Source organism: Strix aluco, chromosome 10 (assembly GCF_031877795.1).
Source record: "Strix aluco isolate bStrAlu1 chromosome 10, bStrAlu1.hap1, whole genome shotgun sequence".
Classification (NCBI taxonomy): Eukaryota; Metazoa; Chordata; class Aves; order Strigiformes; family Strigidae; genus Strix; species Strix aluco.
In genome coordinates, this window is record NC_133940.1 from 17,316,092 (window position 1) to 17,340,609 (window position 24,518).

The 24,518-nt window shown below is 50.5% G+C and overlaps 1 protein-coding gene across 1 annotated transcript in view; it reads right to left on the reverse strand.

The window, feature by feature from the left end:
* The window catches only part of MID2 (midline 2), a 117,757-nt gene that overhangs the window by 73,273 nt on the left and 19,966 nt on the right, over nucleotides 1-24,518 (reverse strand). The window contains exon 2 of the mRNA XM_074835509.1: nucleotides 17,996-18,717. Coding sequence (XP_074691610.1) covers nucleotides 17,996-18,661 — 666 coding nt within the window. The 5' untranslated portion in view covers nucleotides 18,662-18,717. The remainder of the gene's footprint in view (nucleotides 1-17,995; nucleotides 18,718-24,518) is intronic.

The following is a 24,518-nucleotide window of genomic DNA, read 5'->3' on the forward strand; positions in this document are numbered from 1 at the left end:
GGACTCAGGCATCTCGGGTCAGAGGAAGTGGAAGCGCTACTCCATGGCTCCTGAGAGACGGCCAAGTCCCTGGGCTTCCTGGCTTGCCTGCATCCCACAGCTTCCAGAGCGTCCAAACACAGAGGGGGTGGTGGAAGACTGCAGATGTTGTGACCCCTTGGCTTCTGTTGGCAGATCGATGCTTCCCGAGCCACAGCACGACCGCAGGGGCTGGGAAAAAAGCCTGGCTGTACAGGAGACCAAATCCCAGCAGAAGCAAAGTTCAAGCCAATGTAGCAGCACCCTCACCCACATGGGAGGGGACAGGGTGTTCTCTCCTCCTTCCAGCAGGAGCATCAGCTCCTCTGGAGACAGCTGAGGAAAAGTCATTGCTTCTTCAGGAGTGCAAAAACCCACAGAAGGGCCACAGAGGCACTACGAATGCCTGCCAAGCAAGTGCTGGGTTTCTCCGAGTTCCCCCCTGCTTGCTCTCCAGAAGCCATGCTAATGGCTGGCAGGAGCAGCCCAGGAGTGAACAGCAGAGACCCTCCCAGACCAGACTGCCAGGATGCGGCCAGATTTGGCCACGCTGCTCGAGGTGTGGCTGTGTACACACCCCATCTGACCCAAACTGCCCATTCACGGTTTCCAGACAGGTCTAATTCAGCCTCAATTTATAGATTGGACTTGAAATGGACAGGAGATGGAGTAAAAGATGTAACATGAGAAGGCAAGACTCTCTCTCTATCTAATGAATGATGAATTAACTGAACTTGTCTCAACCCAGGAAGAGCAGATGGAACATCGTCAAGGGTGGGGACACATCCATACATGTGCTCATGGAGTACCTCCAACATGCCTCCTGGGTGCTGACTCTTACACGCTTCTCCTCTAGAAAGGTGAACAGCAAAACAAAAGTTGAGGCAGCAAATCATTAACAGCACATAACATTTAGTCGGAAAACTGACAACTCCATTCAAAAACAAGGTAAAGAAAAATCAATAGCTCTTCCCTTCATCAGCCAAGCTCTGAGCTCAGGAGATGGGGTTGCCCTTCAGAAGGAGCTCCTCTCAGCCATCTTCTCTCTTTCAAATGCCAATCTCACATAGCACTGTTTTAAAGATAGGAAACTGAGGCAGGGCAATTATGAACTTGCCACAGGCAAGTAAAGAGTAGGAGGCTGAATTACCATAAGTTGTTTTGGGGCGGTTGCAGCCCAAAGTACAGCTGGCAGAGAACAGCCCATGCAGCTAGCGTGAGAAGGACCACACGGCCACAAGAGCAGGCTCACAGCCAGGGACAAGACACTAGGACAGCATCCACACCTATGATCTTAAGAAATTAATTTAATCAATCTTGGCAAAGATTAAGTTCTTCCTCCAACTCAAAAGGCTCTTCAAGGCAACAGGAGGCTTCAGGGGAATACAGAACTTCTCCAGTTCTGCAGTCCCAGAATATAGGTCATCTCCAGGAGCCCAGGACTGAGCAAGGACTGGCAGGACCCCCAGCAGCTGTCCCTGCTCTCAGCAGAAGCTCTGCTCGCTAAGGGGGGGAATCAATTCCCAAATGAGAAGTAGACAAAGCCAAGTGCATGAAAAGCCCCGCCGAGAGGTGGTGCAGCACCCCTTGTCACAGCAGGCCTGGGGAGAGCAGGTTCTTGTAGCTTACACTTCATGTTCCAAACCACCTGGGTTTTACAAAAGCAAAGACCTTACAGCTAATTTTCTTAGTGAATGCTTGTCAGATCAAAGTGCAGCAAGAGTAAAAGGCTGAGCCAGACGCTACTTTGTGAGAATGAATTTAAGCTGCTTGAATGGCTCCTGCTGACATATTTGCATGGCTGCTTTTCAGGTGGACTGCAGAGATGGACAGGCACAGGCCAGAAGAGATCCCCCCTCGCCCAGGCAGCACCAAAGCACACCTGCAAGCCCAGCACTGCCTCTCTGCAAGTCCTCTACCAATGCAAGTCATATGCCAGGCAAACCAGACAACTGGCATTTATGATTTTTTTTACACAACAAAGCTTCAGCTGAGACTTAACGAGATTCATATGCAAAGGGATGGATGGCACTGGGATGATCTAATGGCCTCCAGAGCTGAGACAGGTGTCCCAGGAAAAATATAATTTCTTGCAACTCTTGATGTCACTCTGCCAGCAGCATCAGCAAAGCATGGGAAGAGACCATTGCACAAGGTGCAAGTTTCAGCAGCCAAGCCAGCGGTGCTTAAGAAGTCAGGAAAGATAAATCACTTCTCCAGAAGCAGAGTGGGTGCAGGTTGCAGCCCATGGCTCAACAATTACCAGTAACTGCAGCTGTATCTCCTTCAGCAGCCCTACTTCTGGAGGACAACACCCACCGTGGTCTCCACGACAGTGCCTGAGAGCATCTGGGAGGAGAATGCTACAAAAGCTGTAATGCGTTTCCCACCTCCCATCTTCACCCCTCAGATGCATAAATAACCTTCTGCATTCCTCCTCGCCTTGCACATTCAAAACAAAGTCAGTACGTTCATGTTGCAAACAGCGTTCCTAAAATAGCTACCCCTTGGTCCAAGCTCCTTTCTCCATGACACCATCTCTAAGCATCTTTCAATTTTCCGGCCTGCTTGGCTTCCTGCCAAGGATCCAAGTGTCAGGAGTGAGAAAGGCATTCCTGTCAGAAGCTAGGTGTGGCTGAAAAGAAATTCGGACTTAAACTCTCACGGCTTTAACCTAGTGATTAGTCTCATAAAATATTAGCGTTCCCTGGACACAGCTACGGGGTTTACGGCTTCCTCGAGACCCTTGCCCGGTTTTACGCCTGCAGATACCATCAGAGAATATCCTGCTTTAAACTTTTGCACCCAATAAACCCACAAACCTCCATCCAGCATTAATAAAAAATGGTTCCCTGCACCAGTTATCTGGTAAGAATACCATTTTAAGCAGTATGGAAGTACTCAGGGTAAGTTGAGATAAACCTTTACAAATACACTTTAGAAAGAGCTTCCAATTTTGTTGACGCCACACTGCAGACCCCCATTAGCCTTGAACCACCATTCTTGGAAATGTCCCCTTCTTCATAGTACTGGGAGAGCTTCAGGCAGGACATAATTCCTTCCTGGAGAGGCCAAAGAGGGTTGCTTTTTTTTGTTGATGCTTTACATTGTAGGCTGGATTTTTATGGATCACTCCACCACAAGCGTCAGACGATTGCCAGGATGTGGAGCTGCAGTGGGCGTATCCATCAGGCTCTTTCGCCTCATGACCTTTATTTTCCAGTCATCGTCATCATAAAAATAAATAAAGCCAAAGAGCACACGCTGAAAGACAACCCATGCACGTTTTCTCTTGGATGCCGGATGTTTGGTTCCCAAAAGCCCTTTAGAGAAACAAGGAAGGAATCTGGATTTATTGTTTTGGCATATCCTGCACGACACACGCCTTTTTGCACATTATTTTCTGAGCTTCTCCCATAAATCAGAGATGCCCTTAAGAGCAGAAAGGAGTTCAGCAGGCTCACAAGGATTCAGCTGCATATCATGCTGATTCTGAAAATTAAAATGCTCCAATCTCGGCCCCTCGCAACCAGACGTGCCTTGAAAATTGTAGCACCGGGTGCTCAGCTGGGGGACACCACGAAACCTCCCTCCTTGTCCTAGGGCCAGCTGGCCAAGGACGCAAGCAAGCTGCGTCACAAGAAGTGTGCTTCCTCCGAGCCACGCATTTTCCGTCCCCGAAGGGAGGGGTACTGGCACGTGGAGGACAAGCAGGAAGCCAGGCCAGTCACTTTTCGGATCGCAGCATGGGTGAGGCTTCAGAGCCTCCCTCCAACGAGCACAGCCTGCCAAAGCTGCTCCGCACGCGGCTCCTTCCTCCCCTCAGCCAGCTGCGCTCGGACGGAGCTCTGAAAGGGCCGCGCTTGGAGGAGATGGCAGGATGCAGCTGATTAACCCAACAGCATTCACAGGTGGAAAAGGCATTTTATGCTAGGAGCACCCCAGCCGGCTCCCTGTCTGCCACAGCCACCTGCACCTCTGGCCACCGGGCAGGGGCCTGTCCTGCCCTCAACCACGCGGGTCCCTCCCCACGGGAGCCCGGGGGCTGTCTCCAGAGCACGCTTAGCGAAACACTGCTTGCACAAGGCTGACAGGATCGGGCACTGTGACCCACTGATCGGAGGTGTGTGGAGCAGCACAGAGGTGATGGTACTAGATATCCCACCCAAGAACACTTTTTAGGCAGGTTCCCATCAAAGCAAAATACACTCCCAAACCAACCAAATAAAAGGAAAGCAACAGGCAGGAGCAGAAGAGACGCCTGATCCACACCTTAGAGAGAGATGATCAGAAATATCTCTGCTCTTCACATCTAAGACTCCTTTTGCTCCAAGCAGCAAAGACAAGGATGTCTATCTACAACCCAAAACTGGCACATCCACTCCCCAGCTGCCAAAGTCACACGGCTCACACAGACACTTCAAGCACTGAAGGCAGCCCTAATCCTGCTGCATACAGCCAGAGCCCCATCGCAAGAGAAAGGCAGGTCAGGAGGACTGACCACCTCGTTAGTTTAATTAGTAAGCAAGAATTCACTCTCAGTGCTAACCCAGTGCTGTCATCCAGCCCAGCTGCACAGCCCACAGCAGTGCTTCTGACATAGATGCTATACGTTAACACACCGGTAGCATAGAAGCTATATGCTTACATTGCACATTGTATAGCATTATACAGTCATGACATCCTGCAAGGACAGGGCTCCCCAACTTCTACAGACGTGGCCTCCTATGGACCACCCAGCCAGGAGCTCTGAAAAAGTATTAGAGGCACAAGACCTTGTTCCTCCGGAACACAGATCAGGAGATTTTGGGGACACACCTCTGCTTTCCTCATCACAGACATACCTGTTTAGAGATAAAGATCAAAACGAGGTGAGCTGATCTACCAGCCATTCACAGAATCATTTAGGTTGGAAAAGACCTTTAAGGTCAAGCAAATGGTCACAGCACCCATCATGAGCTGGAGCCTGCTAGCTATGTGGGAAGTGTTCAGCTCTGCAGCAGATTATGTGCACCTTCCCACAGTGGGATGGTCTCTCTGAAGCCAGCATGCTGAGAAGGAGAAAGCCCAAAGCAGGAGCCTGGACGTTCCAGGGACCAGCCTGCAGCTGGCTGGAAGAATAGAGCAGGTAACCCCACACATCTCTCAGCTCAAGGTCTCAAGATCCATTTCCACTCCCAATACAGGAGGATTTTTATCAGCAGATGCGCTGCTATTGTACATTAATTTCTATAAAAGGGCACATCAAACTACACTGATAGGATATTGAAAGTAGGTTTTTTTAAAAAGCATGTCAGCTGTCATTGTAAAATCACTTAATAACACCTGTAAGCCTATTTAAGGGTCTAATGTGATAATAATAGCAATATTCAGCATCTCTGAGCATGACTTTGAGCCTGCTAAGAAATTCATATGACGCTCGTCCCACTGTACGCAACCGATTCTCCAAATTACTTAAAGATACCGAACGTTGCTGGGACACGTTTTCCAAGTGAGAGTATGCGCCACAAATAGCTGAGCACAGGCCTAACGAGAGCCAGTGCCTTCCCGATTACACACAGAGCATAATTAACGGAGCTATGCTAATTCACGCTCTTGAATATTCATTATTCCCATAATGCAATATATCCTGAATATTAAACAACAGCTACTCAGAGCAGGAATATTAATCTTTTGGCAAAGCTGCCAGTTGTTTCGGCGAGTGGAGGGCTCTGGGTGCCAGGCAGGAGGGAGAGGGCCAGCGCTTCTCCCTAGAGAGAGGCGAGCCTGGTGGGCTGAGCTGGTGGCTTCTCAGCAGCAGCCCCGCATCCGTCCCAGGAGCTGCAAGCTCACGCCGGGCAGGGAGCACGCACGCAGGCAGGAGCGCAGCAGGCAAGCAGGCAGCGCGAGCCGTGACAATTATGGGGCAGCAGTGCCATCCAGCCTCACCACAAAAGAGAAAAGCAGGGCTACACTCCCCAAAACTGCCAAGTGTTTTGTTTTTTGGAAAAAAAAAAAAAAAAAAGAGAGAAAATAGACTTTCTTTCCCTCAAATGAGCGTGTTCACAAGGCGCTGCCTTCCAGTGCAAGCAGCCTGAGACACCTCTCCCCTTCCCAATGAGGTCTGCCCACCGCAGTTTGATTTCAGACAGGGCTTCCCACCACACAGCTGAAGTCACTGCACACTGCTGGGAACAGAAAGAGAGAAAAATCCTAATAAAGGAGAAAATGCAGCAGCCATGACCTCTCCAGAAATGCAGCCGTCAGACAGAGGAGTATCGAGACTCACACCTTTCTCAGCCCATGAACGCAAGAGGGTGACCTGCAAGGGAAGGTATTTCTGAATAGGACCAGGCCAGAGCACTGAACTACTTAATAACATACAGCTAAGGGAGGAAAAAGCAGGACAGATAATAAGACCCCGCTGAAGAAACATAAGGACATGCTGCCGAAAACATTTTGGGATATGAGTGTCACAAAGGAAATATACCTACAAGTCCAAAAAGAACAACTTCCCCCATCCCAAGACCCCTGTGATAGATCTGAAGCCATGGAGTCAAGGGTGCAGCAGGGAATGATTTGGGGCACCTCAGAGCGCTGGTGATGCAGGAATCAGGGACACGAAGCACGGGACTGCCAAGAAATGCTGCCGAGAGTTTAGAAGCCAAGGGAACACGGCAGAACGCAAGATGCACCAAGTGCAAGCTCCAAGGGACTGGGTGACCAAAGCCACAAAGCAAAGAGGAAAATTCAGAGTAAAAGCTCAGAAAAGTAAGAATTAAAAAAAAAACCAAACAAGAAAAAACCACCAACAACAAAAGGCATAGGTAGCATGAGCTTGCTGGAAGGAGAAGCACTGCAGAACAGCTGAGAATAAACAGTCTTAAACAGTGTCCTGCCCTTGAGCAGAATCTGCAAGGAACAAAACCATTTTATAGGAACTCAAGCAAAGGGAGCAAGAAGCAGAAAACGTACCCGAGCACCCCAAAGAAGAGCTCCCCAGGGGACGGGCCACAAGGCAACGCTGTGCAGCTGGTGGAGCATCACCTCCCATGCAGGTAATCCTTCACCGCTGGAGACTTTCCACGGGATCTGGAGTTGCACTAACTTTTTATTACTTTTAAAAAACCTATTCACGCAGAACTGAAAGAGCTGAAGTTCAGCTCGCACCCTTACAAACATCACAAAACAGAAGCCTTGAAAAGATGACAGTTTGCAGTTGTTTCAGGAAACAAAAGTACCTGTTCTGGGAAGGAAACTGTGCGCAAAGGGTAAGTTTTCCCTGAAAGAGTTTATATTGCAGAGAAACAGCGGGAGTACGTGGAGAGAAGAATCAGGATTAAATGGAAATTTAGAAACTGCAAAAGATAACACACATTTGAGGCATCCAGAGAGATGCTACAAAGAAAACTATAACATAAAAGTATCTGTATTGTTAACAAGTCTGTTGACAGAGGGGAAAAAAAGTAATCTGTTAAGTCACATGACAAGGGATGACTAGAACAAAGATTAGGTTTGATGGGAACATAAATTGGCTTGAAAAACTACACGGCCATGGCTCAAGGACTGGCATAGATTTGTTTATGCTGGAAAGTAGTATTAAGTATTAGATCTCAGAGATTATTCCCCTTCTCCAGAAATAGCACTGAAAACTCAACTGCTAAACCTGTCATCTCATGCATAAGCCTCTTTGATGGACACCACACCAGCTACAGAAGAGCCCAGTAAAAGCCACAGATGTTTAAGACCTCATTTTTGCAGTGTTTGAACACATCATTTCAGGTCCAGAGCAACCACCATCTGATAGAGTTGTGCAAAACAGCATTAAGAGTAAAACCCCTTGGCACACCAACAAGATGGCATCTCCCAAACTCAACGTTGCTTTGAGGTTCAGATGATCAAGGCACTGGTACTGCCAACGGTCTTGGAGAGGTGGCCACGGACAGGCCAGAGGCAGCGATGAGGTCCCAGCGCAGACTGGGGCCACCACAAAAAGCCTGGCTCCCAAGCAGGTCGCATGCTGCTGTCTTAAAATTTTCCTGCTCATTTTCACACTTCCCTCCTCCCAGAGCCCAGGGATAGATCCCTCTGCAAGAAAGCAAGAACCAGAGACTTTTTTCTGGTCATCATTAATTTTCCCTGGCAGTCTTCAAGCCCCAAGGTCTAGGACATGAGCAAGAAAACATTCACAAAGGGCCATAAACCCGAGGTTCTGCCAGGTTCTTGCTGCATGGAGAATGATCCTTCCCCTGCAACGCACCCCAGTTCCTCCACAAGCCCTTTTGAGCAGGAAATTATGTACCTGCAGTGCCTGCATTTCCCTCCACGTCCTGCCCAGCACTGGCAGGACACACGAGCAGCACCTCCACACAAATTATTCCCACCAAACTAACCATTACGTAAGAGTCAATCATTGTAAGGTATAAAGTTAAGCAAGAATTTAATACATTATGATCTGGAGCTGCAGCACTCATACAATTTGATGCGCTCATAAGTTTTTCATTTCTGACTTACCGGTGCAACAACTTCTGCCAAAAGATTCCCTTGTCCCCCTTCAGTAATTTGGACGCATTTTCATTCCTGGTTGGCCCCCTGACGAAAGCACCACAGAGCTGCTGGGAGTGGAAATGCCACGTTTTGAGCTCTGTTTATTTACAGAGTAATGAAAAAATTACATCTTCAGAAGAGCATCCTCAAACTGGGTACCCAGCATCATTGCAAGAAAGTGGTGCAAAACACACCCTTATCATCCAGGAAAGTGGCACTAGAGGCACGGCAGCCCCTGGACCAGCCGAATGGCCCTTGGCATTCCATACTGATGCTTTCAAAACCTTGTCTGACCACTGCCCACGCTGGCATCTTGCCAGCAGCCCAGAGGGCAGCAGCTAAATAAAATTAAAGCAAACCACCACTGCAAATACTACTTGTGAAGAGAGCAAGGGATGACATAGGGACATTAGCAGTGTTCCTGCAATAATGCAGACTAAGCATCTGGCCTCATCCTTAGGCATGAGTAGAAACGTGGCCCACTCAGGCTCATCGTGGGTCTGTTGCCTATGTTGATGGCAAAAGGTTCAGGGGCTTCTATTCCTCTTCTTTGTGCTTTTGAAAGCGTATCTGATGCTTTGCTGTTGCCACACCGAAAGCCTGGAGGAGACCCTCAAGCTGGGAAGCTGCAGGGGAGGCTGCGGGCACCAGCTGGTTGCAAGATTACAGAGATGGGACATTCAAATCAGCTGCATCCTTTACCATCCTGAAAGCCAGCACACAGAAGACACTGTCTGAAACTCTTGGCAGGCCCTCTTCCATCAAAAGCTGGCAACTTTCCAAGCGAGACATTTCCAAAAGCAAGTTGCTGAAGGGCCGGGGCTGCTGCCTGGGTACCCCAACATCCCACATCTGCCCTTCCCTTGCTCCCCTGACCTTGGGCCACATTCCTTTACTGAGGGATCTGTACCAAGCGCCACCAGGCAGCGGGTCAATGGCACGTTCCTTGTTGCCTTCACCTTCCCAAAACAAGTCAACTGTCCAAGCCCACCAGCCCCCACAAGCATCTTCCCCAGCAGTGTCCCGTGCCTGCAGCCTCACGCACTCAACTTTCACACCCCACCATCTCTACACTCACGCAGCTGATAAGAACCATGAATTTTGGTTTACCAAGCTCAACAAGGGTGAAATTTATTCATATCCTTAACCATCACCTTCATCACTTCCTACTGCTTGAGGCTGATGCAACAGGTGAACAGACTGACCACCGGCCACTTCCTGAAATTAAGGCATTTTGGGGGAAGGGAGGGGACAACACTTTAATAAAAGAAGGTGACACCTGTTATTTAAAAATAATTTCGTCTGCTTAACATCTTGCTTCTTCCATAGACTTCAGTTCTGGCCTGCTATCTTGCAGGACACGAAGGCTGGAGATTAATCCCTTAGTCTCATCCCAAACACAGTGTTGTCAAATGATTTGTGCACAGCTTTGCACTTTCATTTTCCATCTTAAGCTGCTCGTGAGATAGTAACATTGAAATCAGCTTGGATGTGAATGTAGCTTTGGAAAAAGTGAGAGATTAATCTAGCCAACATAGCAGACCTGAGAAACTATCTCAAGACCTGTAATAGCTTAGGTTTTTAAAAAAAAAAAAACACAACCACTAAAAAAAAAATCCAAACCCTCCCCAAAAAGCAGATTTCTGGAAAAAAAGAAAACCAAGGATCCCAGCATGCAGTGCTGATTTCTGGTCCCCATGACCTACAAAAAATATTTAAGCAGTTACCAACACTTGCGCTCTCCGTGCCAATGGAAAATTTAAACTGGGAGCTACGTCAGACACTGGGGCACATTTTGATCCCTCTCCTACTGCGGGGCAAAGCATCCAGGAAAATGTTGCATTTCTGTATGACTCATGCTCCATAGGTAAATGCTACGGCTGAAGCAGTGCTGTGCTCACACACGACAGGGTGACACGCTTCCGCCGTGTGCATCAAGCAGGTGTTTTCAGTAAAATCTGAGCAAAACAGTAAGGGCAGCCCAGGCGGCAGGGAGGTGACACCAGCCCCACACGTCCTTGTGAGCCTCCTCCTGCCTCTTGGGGCTTCTGCAACAGTAGGACACAGCTCAAAGGCAGACAGACCAACATGCAGACCACCCTGCATTGCTCATGTTTCCCTCTGGCATGCCAAAAAGGAAAAAAAAAACCAACCAAACCAGGGCCACAGCTCCAAGCTTTATTTTCAGCCTTATTTATTACCAACCTTATTTCCATGGCTACAACTTCCAGTGCATGGAGCTTTCTCGCGTCCAAGCAGCCTCCACCTCCATGGGGAGAGCGTGCCAGTTCCTGGGAACTGTCCCCTCCACAGGACTGCATGCACCTTTGGCTCACGCAGATGTGATGGACCTCCCAGGACCTTTCACAATTTCCCATTAAGGGATGCTCAACTGGTTGCAATTTTGACATCCAAGCCATAGCAATGACTGACTCCCGCTGTGTGGCATCCAAAGGGCACGCTGAACTGCTAGACAGAGGCCAGGGCAATCACTTGATAGGGAGACCTGGCAGAGGATCAAATACCTTTATCTGCATCAGAGATGAGGCAAGATGCTCTTTTGCGTGCATTCAACATCAGTAAGTGCTTGCTGCTCTGCAAGGCATTTGCTTGTCACTGCAAACAAAGCAATGGGAATGATGACTCTGCGCTGGGGACCCTGTTTTGGACCACACGTCTCCCCTGCTCAGAGAGATCTCTTATAACCAGTCACTAGATTACAAACTCAACACAAGTTAACAAATAAAAGCACACTCCGTTTTTTTCCCCCCCTGCTGTCTACCTGCCTTAGGAGAAAGAAGCCAATACAAAAAAGCCTCAGGAGCTTGCTAGGAAGTAGAGATGCCTGAACTCATGCAGAGAAAGCAAAAGAAATGGCAGGTAAGGCTGAGGAGAAGGCTGGCAGGAGAAGGCAGGGGCTCTTCTTGCCCTGAAATGCCTGTCAATAACCCCAGTAGCTGCAGGCCCAGCTCATTGTCCCAAAGCTGTGGCAGGTGGTGATGCAGGCACCTGGCTCTCCAGCACAGCCCCAAGGGATGGGCCTGCCCGCACTGGTACTGCAACTGTTGTAGGCTAGCTTGAACTGTGGCTAAGTCAGGGCTGCGGCCAAGGGGGGCTCGAACCCCCTCCGCCAGCATGGCTGGGGCTGCAGCATCTGCAGATGGCCCCATGTCACCCTACCAGGGTCTCCAGAGCAGCAGGGCGGTTTCACCTCCCACCACCACAAACCCAGTCTGCAGCAAGCCTCAGCTGAGTTTGCATCTCCTCCTCTAAGTGGGTCTCAAAGAGAAGCAGCAAAAGCGTATCTGCTGCTGGTAAAGGGTAAAGGAGCTGATAGCTACAACACAGCCAGAGCTTCCTGTATTTTTGCTGGTAACAGCCCCGCTGTGTTCTGTGTAGGAGTCACAGCAGTCACAATTGTAACCCTCGTTCTTAGCTAACTCTTCTTTGTGTGTGGGAAATAAATATATATATATAAAAAAATTCAGTTTAGCCCCATGGCGGTACAGTAAATTATAAATTAAGCAGCAATCTCAGTGACTCACACAGCGCAAGTGAGAACTCATTCACAAGTCCCAAGGCGAAGAAGTCCTATATTGCAGCGTGAAGGAAGGTTTTTTTCTTCCTCATTTTCCTACCCTACCACTCTCTTAAGAGCCTTGGAATAACTATCAGCTTTCTGCATACAATTTGTCTAGCACAGGGAGTTTTGGGTTTTTTTTTAATCTTGAGGCCCACTCACGTAAACCCACTGAAGGCAATGCACCTCTCAAAGTGTAACACACAGGGGCTTTCCACCTGGGTTACTGCTCTTCCTTTAGCAAAGAGAGGATACAAAAGTGTTACAAAACACAGCTTTCTTCTCTTCTTTTTTTTTTTTTTGGTATTTCCAGCCTGTCAATCAACAGAAACCTCCACAACAGCAAAGGAAAAGCCTCCTCTGAGCTGGCCTGTAACTGGTTCCTACAAAGGGAATGGAGCAGATGGAGAAGCAAAGGACAGCAGTGAATAATTAAGGCAAAATCCTTTCTCCAAAAAGAGAAAAAAACCAAACCAAAACAAACCCAAAAAACCCTCCTTCCACCACAAATCACAGACGGGAAGAGCCAGCCAGAGCTCTTCAGCCAAAGTCCTTCTTGACGTAACCGCTCTGTTGCGGGGAGCATAACCTCGCGCCCGGCCCTGGCACAGCGGCAGCCACCGCTGGCACAGGCAGGACTCAGGGCAGGGCAGCGCTCTGCAGAGAGAACCGTAATTACGAGTTTCAAGCAATCTGAATTTATAATTGGCCAAGATTTTACTCGGCAGATAATGCGCTGCTGTCCTAGGCGCTCGCTTTATCTAGGTCAAGCCATTAGTTTTGCTCTTAATCTACATACATTTTTAATTTGATCTTTAATGTTGATTTTCAGCCAGCAAGCCGAGCTGATGGACTTCTTTGCCACTGATTGTGTCGAACATCTCGACCCTTCCTGAACACCCAGAGAAGGAAAACAAGCACTGAAGTCCTGATGCACTTTGACTACTCGCAGCCAAGCTGACGCATCAGGAGTGCCCACGCTGCCCCTCGCGTTGCAGAAGCAGAGGCCAATGCTATCAACGAGCAAGCCTGGCCTGCGCTGCCAGCAGATGCTTCACTGCCACAAGAAGGGCTGCACAATACGGCAGGATTGGTCATCCAAGGCTGAGCAAGGACATGCCAAGCAGCACACACCCCAAAAGACACAGGTGGCACCCCAAGACCTCCGAGACCTGATGCAGGTGGGGTTTGTGCAGCCAAAAACCCTTAAGGTGAGCTGCAAAAGGACAAGAGATATGAAGTTGCCTTCAAACATGCAATGTTAGCTTAATTCCACTTTTTGAAGGCACCACATGGTTCTTCTCGCAGCTGGACAGGTGCCACCTCAAAGCTGAGCGGGTGCTGGAGCCACCCGCTCTGCACAGATGTAATTATGTCACCAAATGAACCCTCAACCAGCAGCGTGCCCATCTCTGCCTAAAGAGCCCGGCATGTGCCCTCTGCTCAAGGCTCTGGTTGCACCCTCTTACCAGGGTAAATGTTAATGTGAATGCCACCTTGCTGGGCGAGGGAGAAGGGAAGGAACAGTTCTTCCTCTACCCATCGCAGCTGTAAATGAATAAAAGGCAGCAGCACAAGGTAAGCACTTCTGGTTGAAGAGAAGTGTCTGTCGGCTCATGATTACACATGAATATTTCAGCAGGGGTCTCAGCACCACGGGTCATACTGCAGCAGGACCCAGCAACGTTCATGACTTGGATTTAGTGCAATTCAGGAAAACTGCTCACACCCACCGACTTTTTTATAATATAAACAAGTGGAGTTGAAAATGCACAAAATAAAAAGCCATAATACGCATTAAAGGGATTAAAGATGGTTCCTAGAGCACCTTGAGGTGTGTGATATGGTATGGACAGATTGTTAAAGAGCCTCTATGGGAAAGGCACACTGCACCAGATTTCTGATATAAAACAAGCTCAGAGGGGAAGGGGAGCACTGGGAGATGGTTCAGGGTTTAGACACAACAGTATGCTTTTCAGGTATTCAGCTCTTCTAAGAGGAAAAAAAAATTCCCGCCAAAAATTTTTGTGGAATGCACAGGCCTTTTGACAAAATGAAGTTACTCGGTTCAAAACCTTATTTTCCATCAAAAAACCAACTTGAAAGGTGTTTCCAGCTCACTCTAGCGACAGGATCAAAGCCAGAGATTAAGAGCAACTGCTCACTGCTCAATGCCCAAGCGTACCATGGATCTTCAAGAGCAGGCTGGCTGCAACGTAACTCAGTCATTAATGACTTAGAGAGAAAGGAGGGGGCAGATCCCTGCTGTGGGGACACAGGGGGACTTTGGGCAGGCCTGGGGGTGAAGTGGCTGTGGGAGGGAGCAGCTAGCTCCATCAGCCACAGATTCCTGGGTGGCAGCATCCCACCAGAGCTCCCATCCCAGGGCTTTTTTAATGATTTCAAGTATTTCAGGTACTTGCAAGGATTTCAAGTATTGCCAGAGAGCACATTGTGGTCAGAACTATAGACTGAGACTGTACGAGGAAGATGACACAAAACACTAATTCAAATATTGACTCTGCTCGTAAAGCTCGGCATCGATTCAGTGCAATTCCTGCAGTGGAGGTAGAGCATTAGGAAAAAAGCCATCCAAAAAAAGCCCAACTGATGCAGAGCCAGAGACAGGAATTACAGACACATAATTGCTGTCCCCTCCATGTAGGAGTCATGCCTAGGAGGAAAGCCACATCTGCCACCGCTGCCCTCTCCCCTGCCCCCCCATTCAGCTACAGCTCCTGCAGTTGATTGGGGAGCTGGGCAGGATGAATAGCACAGAAAGAATGTTTCTAGCAGAGGAGAGCTTCCTCCCTCCTCGTACAAAGTGACTTAAGACTGTTATTTAAAAGTTAAATTAAAAAAAAAAAAAAGGTGTTCTGGCAACCTGAAAAATTTGGCTGGTTGAAGAAGCAATTTAGGTTGTCAAGGGTTTTTGTCTTCAGATGAATTTGCCTGGCTAGTTGACACGGGCTGGATTAGGGGGAAATATTGACAGGGTTTTAATTTCTATCCCCAGGTTTACTGCGTGCAAACATGCATGGTCATTTCTTTCTAAGGTTTCCAATTCGCTAATTGAGACATTTCCTCATGGAAGAAGAATGTCCTGGACTAAGGACCGGGCTGCTGGCGCTGCTCCGCACACAGGGGGAAGCGTGATGGGAAGATGAGACAGGCACATCAAGGTCTAAAGGCAAGTATCAGCCACCACAAACCCCAGACACTTTGCAGGCATACACCAGCACCAATACCATTTGGCAGCACCTACCAAAAGACAGACCTCATGGCTGCAACATGGCGAGAGACAGAAATAAAGTACAGGACATCCTATAGCATGTTCTTCCTGCTGCCGCAGATGTTTAAGTCACATCACTGGGCGTGTCACATGGGGTTTGGAAGATTTTGGAGAAAGGCAGGTGGGAAACCAGCCCAGGAAACTGGACATCTAGAAAGAGTTCCAGCATCAGTTTGTTTAAAAAAAAAAAAAAAAAAAAAAAAAAAAGAGAGGAAAAATTAATTTGGCCTGAACATAAAAAAGTGTTCTGTGTTTTTGATACAGTGATAGAAGTATTTCCTCTGCCCTTAAAAAACACAAGAGCGGACAGATCGATTTTGTTCAAAACATTAACAAGACAAAGAGCCAAGAAAAGCACTTTTGGGTCAGAACAAGCTCAGAACATTAAGGGAGAAAGAACCAAGGAAGAAGCAGCTGGAAACACATGAGAAGGTTTATAATGGGAATATGACTGCTGCCATAGTTACAGCCGCACCAGCGTGACCTCTAATGGGACCAGCTATATTTTTTTTAATATTAAAAAAAAAGAGGAATTAAAAGCGTTTTGCAGACTCATGCGGAATGCACAGGGGATGGAAAAGGATTTCTAACTTTATATAGGTCAAACATCATCCATACGGGTTCACATAATATTCAGTACAACCACAGCCACTGCATAAAAATTAAGCTTCAAAGTACTCCGGAGGGATCCCTGGGAAGTTTACTCTCTCCTACCTGAAGAGCAGCAGAACAGTAATTCGGTTCGGATCAATAACGTGCTACAAGTGAGGGGGGCTGGAGAGAATGATTGCCCATTTATGCCACTTCAGCTCAGGGGAAATTAGGACAAAAAACATGGGCTGTCACAGAGAAGAGGCTCCCCACCCCGGGAGCTCCCCGTTGCTGGAAATGCTGGTTGCGGCAGGAAGCAGGTAGAAGGGAGACCCCAGGCAACAGGACCATATCGGGGATCTTCAGAAGCTTCCAAATCCTGGTCAGCCTCCAGCCACCTTCTCCACAAGACAGCACCCTCCCTTGGCCTGGTCCCTCTGGGAGACACAGAGGATGGCTCAGGCCAGCCCCTCCAGGGATGGCATCTGCAAAAAGCTGAAGTGCTGGAGATCCCATGGGAGGGCAAAAGACAGAGGAGGAGTGTGGGGCACTTGGGAAGCAGAAAGGAGCTCCATCACTGCTTCACAGAATGGAAGGGACCTTTGAAGACCACCTAGTCCAACCCTCCTGCCAGGGGCAGGGACATCTTTCACCAGACCAGGTTGCTCAAAGCCCCGTCCAACCTGGCCTTGAACACTGCCAGGGAGGGGGCAGCCACAGCTTCTCTGGGCAACCTGTGCCAGTGTCTCATCTCCCTCATTATAAAGGATTTCCTCTTTATGTCTAACTTAACCCTATCCTTGTTCAGTTTAAAACAGTCGCCCCTTGTCCTGTCACTACAGGCTCTGGTAAAAAGTTTCTCTCCGTCTTTCCTAGGAGCCCCCTTTATATATTGAAAAGCTGCAATAAGGTCTCCCTGGAGCCTTCTCTTCTCCAGGCTGAACACCCCCACCTCTCTCAGCCTTTCTTCCTAGCAGAGGGGCTCAGCCCTCGGACCATTCCTGTGGCATCCTCAGGACCCGCTCCAACAGGTCCATGTCCTCCTTGTGCTGGGGACCCCAGAGCTGGACACAGTGCTCCGGGGGGGGTCTCAGTGGAGTACAGGGTGAGAAACCCCTCCCTCGACCTCCTGGCCATGCTGCAAGCCCAGTGAAGCACAGTCGGCTTTCTGGGCTGTGAGTGCATGTGGCCAGCTGATGGCCAGTCTTCCATCCACCAATGTCCCCAAGCCCTTCTCCACAGGGCTGTTCCCAACCCATTCATCACCCATTACTTCCCAGAGCCCAGCCCTCTCCTCTCTCATAGCAGCGAAGCTTTGAGCAAGCTGGCTCAAGGAGGACATGAAAGCACTTCCTGAAGCACTTCTCAGGGCACAGCGTTCTCAGGCATGGGCAAAGCCTGCAGGGGAGGTTTTATGGACAAGAAGAGGGTTCCCGCGCACCACAGCCTGCACCCTGGAAGCCTGCAAAGTGGCCTTCCAAAAGGAAATGCCCACAGCCCAACCTGTCCTGCTCCCATCCTCCAAGAGGGCTGATCAGGCACAGCCTGAGCACAGCAGCCTCAGGGGATCATGCTCACAGGTCTCCCAAGCCAATATTTGCCACCCCAGCTCTCTCACAGGACAGGACAAACCCCAGGGGAAAAGCCACACTCCTGGGGCAACAGCCACAGGGCACCTTGGTGCATGATGATGTTTCCAGCTGTTTGGGAAGAATGTCCAATGCCTTGGGGAGCGCACACACTGGAAGGAGAAAAATAAAATAGCAAAGACTTTGCTCTAATTGCACAAGCGAGACCCAACTTAGCCTCCTGGTACCAGGGTCCTGGAGGAGCCCATAAGCTGCATCCTGCAGCCCACATATCCTTCAGGAGTTGTTTGGCTTAAATAAGAGGTGCCGCTTGGGCATCTGGAACCAGCTTCTGCTCTGACAACCATCCTCAGCAAACACCACACCCTACAGATGACTTTGCCCGCGCTGGGTGCTTACCTTCAGCTTTTCAAAACGATCACTGAGGGATGCCACTTGGTGGTCCCGGTGGCGGCCCACCAGTTTACATAAGGCACAGATGAGTTGGTCATCAGCAACACAGTACATGTTCACCTTCTCGTTCTCGTGCTCCAAGCACGTGAGTCCTCGGAAGTGCGCGTCAGGCACGGGCTCCACCAGACGGTGGCTGGTGAAGGGCTTCTTGTTGGGGTGGGTGGCCCGCAGGCAGCGGTCGCAGTACGACACCTCGCAGGTGATGCACGTCTTCACCGCGTCCCGTGGGGGATCCTGCTCGCAGAACTGGCAGGCGATCCTCTCGCCGGCCACGGACATGGTAGGGCTGTTGCGGTACGTCCTCTCGCGGCGGCTCTCGCTGGGGGAGTTGGGGCCGCTCAGGGATGCCTTCTGGAAGCGGTCGATGATGTTTTGAAGGGTCACATTCCTCTTGAGGCCCTCCAGGCCCCGGTGGTTGAGGGAGATGACATAGCGACACGTGGGGCACTGGAAGGCAGTGATGGGCTCGATGGACTCGCTGGAGGAGCAGCTGGACACCAGGATGCGGTGGGCACAGCTGAAGCAGAGGCTGTGGGCGCACGGCAGCAAGAGAGGGTCTTCAAATAACTCCAGGCAGATTGGGCAGGTCAATTCTGACTCCAGTGTTTCCATCTTTAGTTAAAACAATCCTGATTCAGCATCAAAAACCAGGGAAGGTGGTCTGGTACCTGGGAGAGAGGAGAGTAGAGACATGAGACAGCAGCTCTCCTAGGCAGCTCCTCTCCACCAGAAACAGGCACCCAGAGGAGTCAGATCTATCACCTCTGCAACACCCCAACACTCTGTGCACCCCAACACTGTTCCTGCAGCCCAGCCAGGCTCAGGCAAGCACATCGGCATGGCTGAAGCATCTCACTATACCGTCCACCTGAGCCAAGCCACCAGCTCAAACCAGCACCCAGAGGTGCTGCAGGACAGGAGAGAAGGGAGAAGGGGCAGCAGCAAGCTCCTCTCCATCACCTTCTAGCCCAGCCAGGGAACAGGACTTGGACAGCAAGGCTGAAGACAAAAACAGGAGAAACCACATGATTTCATGTTTCTTTTAGTGAGCACTGCCCAAGACAGAAGCAAGGGGCCATGCTGGTTTCCCATGTGCTGCTGCACAGCAAAGATAAAACTCTAAATATCCCCTCTAGCAGCTACACACCCCTGTTTCCTTTTGGTGAAGGGGAAAAGGTGAATCACGTCCTGGAAACTCTGAGCAAAGTGGGTCAGGAGCTCTAATGTACCATCCTCCTGCTCTGTGTTTCTCCCAGCCGTCGCCTTTTAGGAGCGGAGCAGGGCGGGGAAGGAAGAGCAGTGAAATTACAGTCTGCAAACTTCCATCTCTCAGCTGTCCTCTGCTGCACTCCAGCAACAACCAGGGATGCCCAAATCAACTCCAGCTGGAGGCAAACAAGCTCATATTTTTAGATCATCTCCGCTGCGTGAGGCTGGAAACGGGTTCTCTGCAAGTGACCTAACATGCTGCTGCACTGTTTCCAAGCTCCAGTTTTGCAGAGCACCAGGTTGCACCACAAGCCCTGGACTGTCTCTGCCAGTGACCCAGCACACTCCCAAATGCTGTCCCTTCCACACACCCAGCAGCCACTGAGCTCCCTCTCCACCCAGGCTGCAGGACAATTCTCCATCCGGGCTGGAGGACAAGCAAGCAGCAGGCACTGGGGCAGCACGCTGACACCCCCATCTTAATGAAAACCCCACTGAAACTGCAGTGGGCACAGGGTGCAAACCCACCCCCAGACCTCATGCTGGCCTCTGGCAGGTCTCTGGAGGAAAAAAAAAAAAAAAAAAAAAAAAAAAAGGGGTGGGGGGGTAAGAGTAACAGCCTGGCAGGTGCCAAGAAGAGAAACTGCACACTTCTCACCACAGCCACACACGAGGGCTAATTAGGGAGGAGGGGGACAGGGTGGGCTTCACAGCAGCCCCACTGACTTGAGCTCTGCTCTGCATTGGAGACAAACCAGCAATCAATTAATCGGCCCCGCTGCTTCCCTGCGGGAACCGGGTGGAGGGAAGCACTTGAAGAGCTACTCTCTGCTCCGAATTAATGTGCCACTGCTCTGGGTTGACACTGGCTGGAAATATCTCCCGCAGGGGAGAGAGCGCGTTTAATTATGCGGTAAGGGGGAGCAGGGCAGGGTCTGGCCACACAGGGCTCAGAGCTGGGAGATGCTGGCGGGAGCTAAGCCCTCTGTGAGGATGTCCTGCACTGGAGGGAGCGTTGGATCTGGGCAGGAGGAGCTCCCAGCCGAGGAAGCACAGAAGGAGAAGGCTGGTGATTTCTTTCCAAATTCATGACAAGATGGGCTCTGGCAAGGGGGATGCCTACGAGGAAAACGGCTTGGGACTTTGGTGCTGGTACCCTGGAGGCAGGAGAGGTGAAACTGGGTGTTACTGCCTGCTAGCTGCCATCCTGGAACAAGGGATGCCAGCCCCAGTCACCTTTTTTTCAAGCCCAGAGACCCAGCCCAAAGTGCCTTCCTCTCTTCAGCCCATGTCCCAGCAGCCTTCACTGGGAGCGAGGCTTTGCTTTCTAATTAAATCAAAGTCACGAAGAGACAAACAGCAGCAACAATCACCCAGGGGAATCTGCACACTGTCATCCTCCAGATCCAACTGCACTGGCTTCTTTGATTGTTTCATCCCTGTTGCATGTCACTGCCTCTGTCCCACCACAGACCAGCAGCCATCATCAGTGACAGCTCCTGGATCACAAATTCAGCTACAGGCCCAACAATCCCTCACGAGCATTTTTCACCTTGTTCAGTTGCAAGAAGCGCTGCACTGGGTGTTATTGGATCCCACTCCCATCAACTGATGAGTTCAAGCTTTGTGTTGATAGACATTGGGCTGGCTTGAAAGCTAAGCATTGCTCTGCTGCCTACAGACACCAAACAGCCACCCAAAGTCAAGGCCTGGGTAGCAGAGCCTCAGTCCATAACTGTGCCCTTCCATTTGGAGCATCAGGAGACATGAGCGGGCCCTGTTTGAGGACGACTGCCTGTCCCACTGCTTGCTGGGCTGGCAGCACAGCCCTTTTGCACCTGCACATGAGTTTCTCCCACCAGAGATGCCTCAGAGCCCAGGAGCAGAGCCTCTCCCTGCCATACCGCAGCCTTCCCAGCCCTACTCCATGCCACCCCAAAGCAAAGGGCAGCAGCTGATGGCACACAGCAACACAGGATCGAATTCAGCCTCTCCTTTCTCACCCATGCTCCAGATCATGCCCAACACCCAGCGCACACATGGTGCCTCCAGGTCTCCTTCAGCCCCAGCGGGTCAGGGTCTGAGGGATGCCCACTATGATACCCATCCCTGTATCACAGGCACGGGCAAAGTCCCGTTCTGTCACAGCCCAGCAAGAACCCCCTCACCCCAGTGCTGCTGCAGGAGCCAACCTGATGAAAAGCAACATGGTGCCCAGCTCGGCCAAGTTTCCACCCTGTTTCCACTCACTGGCAGGGTGCATGGGCTCCTGTTTGGTGAGAAGAGGAAAAATGTAATTTAAGTGTGGATGGGAGGAACCAGCAGAAGCAGGAGAAGGTCTGGCTGCAGAAAGCCCCAAGAAGTCCCCCTGATTGGGCAGGAGAGGTGGCAGCAGGGCCAGGCAGCGCGTGTGGCTCAGCAGCCCAGGAGCTGGCGGGGCAGGAGCAGTCCCACCTTTTGCAGGTATTTTCCAATCCACCTCCTCCCGCCAAGCAGCTTCGGAGCCCCGAGCAATCCCAGTGCTCTGGGGGCAGCTCCAGCCTCTCCTGTAAGTGGTGCTGGCAGTTGTCCCCAACCATGGTGGGGGCCTCTGCCTGCCTGCCCCGGGCGGACGGCTGCTTCCAGCGCCTGCAAATGGCAAATCACACAGGTGCCCTGCCAGGACTTGCCCGCACCGGTCCCTGCCTATCGCACCATCTCTTCCTAATTGCCTGAAATAGGATTTGCAAGTGCCTGGAGGAGATTTTGAGCTCTTCCCTGCATCAGCTCAAGGGGCTTATAAAATTAAGCAATTGGATATTTAGATATGTTAATGTTGCAGCAACCTTATCAAGGCCTGCCCAAATGCAGCCCTGCACATATATATACACATTTTTAAAATTCCCCCGCCCCAAGAGACACAGTGGAAAAGCAGCTGCTTCCAAAAAAGCTGCGGAGCACAAGGGCTCCCAACAGCTTCCTCTCTGCGGCCCCTGGTGCTTTTCTCAAGCCTTGGAGCCCATCTCAGCCATGGGAAAGCGGTGCGGAGGAAACGCTCCTGGCCGTCCGCCCAGGAGCTCTCACACACTCCGCAGCAGCCATCCCCTGCCGCAAGCCGGATCTGCCAGGCGTCCCCCACCATGCTCCAAGCCTGGCAGGACGAGGAGGCTTCCACTGCACAGTCATAACACCACCCCATCACCATCACTGCAGCCACAGGCAGCTCCCTGCCCATTCGTTTTGGGCACTTGTGCTTAAAAATCTTACAAACTGCCTTTGAATCAGGGTTGGTCCCTTGCTTTGCTGGGACAGTCCAGGTAGAGCAGCTGCCTCGCCGTAACAGCCCGATGCTCCTGGCTGCATGTACAACCCCAGCATGGGGAGCAGAGCACCTTTCACCTCCCCAGTTCATCCACAGGTTCCCTCTGGCCAGCAAACACAAAGGAGAAAAAAAAAAAAAAAAGGACAAAAACAGGATTTGTTTTAGAGTCTGACCAACAACAGGAAAATAATTTAAAAATAAGGATTCGTGCAAGAAGCTCCCCAACAGCCTCTGCAGCCACTCATCAGATGCCTCACGCTGTTGCAAGCTCCTGCCTGTCTTTGAAGCACCCGGCTTCGCTGCCATCTGAGGCAAAAAGATGCAAAAAGTTTAAACAGCCTTTTGCTTTGTTCCTGAGGGCCGTTCTTACGCTAGTCTTGTTTTCCTTGCTGGGACAACATCCTTTAGATCCAAGATAACTGAGAGGAGCCTCAAAAACTGGGCTGGAGCAGAAGCAGGCACGAGGAAGCTCTCTCAGAGATGCACCTGGGTGAAGCAGTTGGCGCTGCCTTCGAAGCCTTTCAAGCCTCTCACTTTGATGTTCGCTTTGATGTCCAGGATTGATGTGGCACGAGGAATAGCTGATTAGATTAAAATCTGCTTTGTTTAGAGTCATTAACTACCTAAATATAAAAGCTATAAAATATTAACATGGTTTACAAACAGCTCCGTGTCACTTGTGCCCAAGGGTCAGCTGGCCCCAGCCACGCTCACACCAGCCCCTGGGGAAACTCCCAGAAGCTGGGCAGGGGTGCGACTACAAGCAGCAGCGGTTTAACAAAGCAGTAACATAAAACCAAACATTTTTGCTGTGGAAATGCCTGGGTGGGATTTCTCCCATTGCATAACACAGGGAGGCACACGGCATCCTTCCAGCGCACCTTCGCTCGGCACGACGTTGATGACGAGTGGTTTTAGGTGGGTGTCAGTCGGCTGGCGGGTACCCACGCTGCTGAAGGCCAGTCTGTGCAGCAGACGAGATGTGGGCAAAGCACCCACCTGCACCACCGTGACTGCCCCGCCGTGCTGTGGGTGCATGCAGACCCAAGAGTGTCACACATCCCCACATGCTGCTCCATGCCTCCCCGCTTTCGCTTCCCGGCTGATCAAAGTGTAGGAGACACGACTCACGGAGAGGACAAACGCAGGAGAGATGCACACGTCTGCGGCCCCTGCAACCTCACCAGGATCCCTGCTCAGGGTGGTGGGAGCCCGCTGGGTGCCATCTGGAGCCCCTGTGCCAGCCCAGTAGCAGGGAATGGCACTCGGACCCTGGCCCCCCGCCTCCCAAAGGGACAAACCTCATCAGCAGCACTTGGTGTAAACACCCCCATCCTCTGCAATTCTCTGACACCATGGGCAGACACTTCTCTGCCAGGCATACACACATACCAGCGCCTCAGTCAAGACCAAGCACCTTCCATTCACGGGATAAAAACAACCCCAGTGACAAGTTGTTGCTGATGCTTTGGAACAGAATCAGCTGCGTTAATGTGAGCTCTGTTCAAAACCCAAGGGAAATAGAAAAAGTAAAAAAAAAAAAATTAACAAAAATAAATCAATGACTGCCAAAGAAAGGGCAGAGCTGGAAGGGAAGGGGAAAGGCAGGGAGCACCAGGGCGAGCAAAGCGATGCTGTGGGTGCTATGGAGCTGGTGGCAAAGCCAGCTGCCAGCTCCACTGGGACACAGAGTGACCTGTGCTTTTACTTTGAGCCCAGCTTTTTGATGGGCTCCAAAACCCATGTGCTGACTCAGAGAAGCATAAGCCCCAGGGCTACACGGGATATCTTTAGCAAATTATACCAAGAGTTGTTTGATACAAAGGTTCCCCTACCACCTCTGACAAATTATTATTTTTACAAGATCAAAGCTAAACATGCTTCATTGCTACCTCGAGCTCAGAGGTTCATCGTGAGTGATACAAAGGTTTGCCACCACGGAAAGAAGGGAGGAGAGAG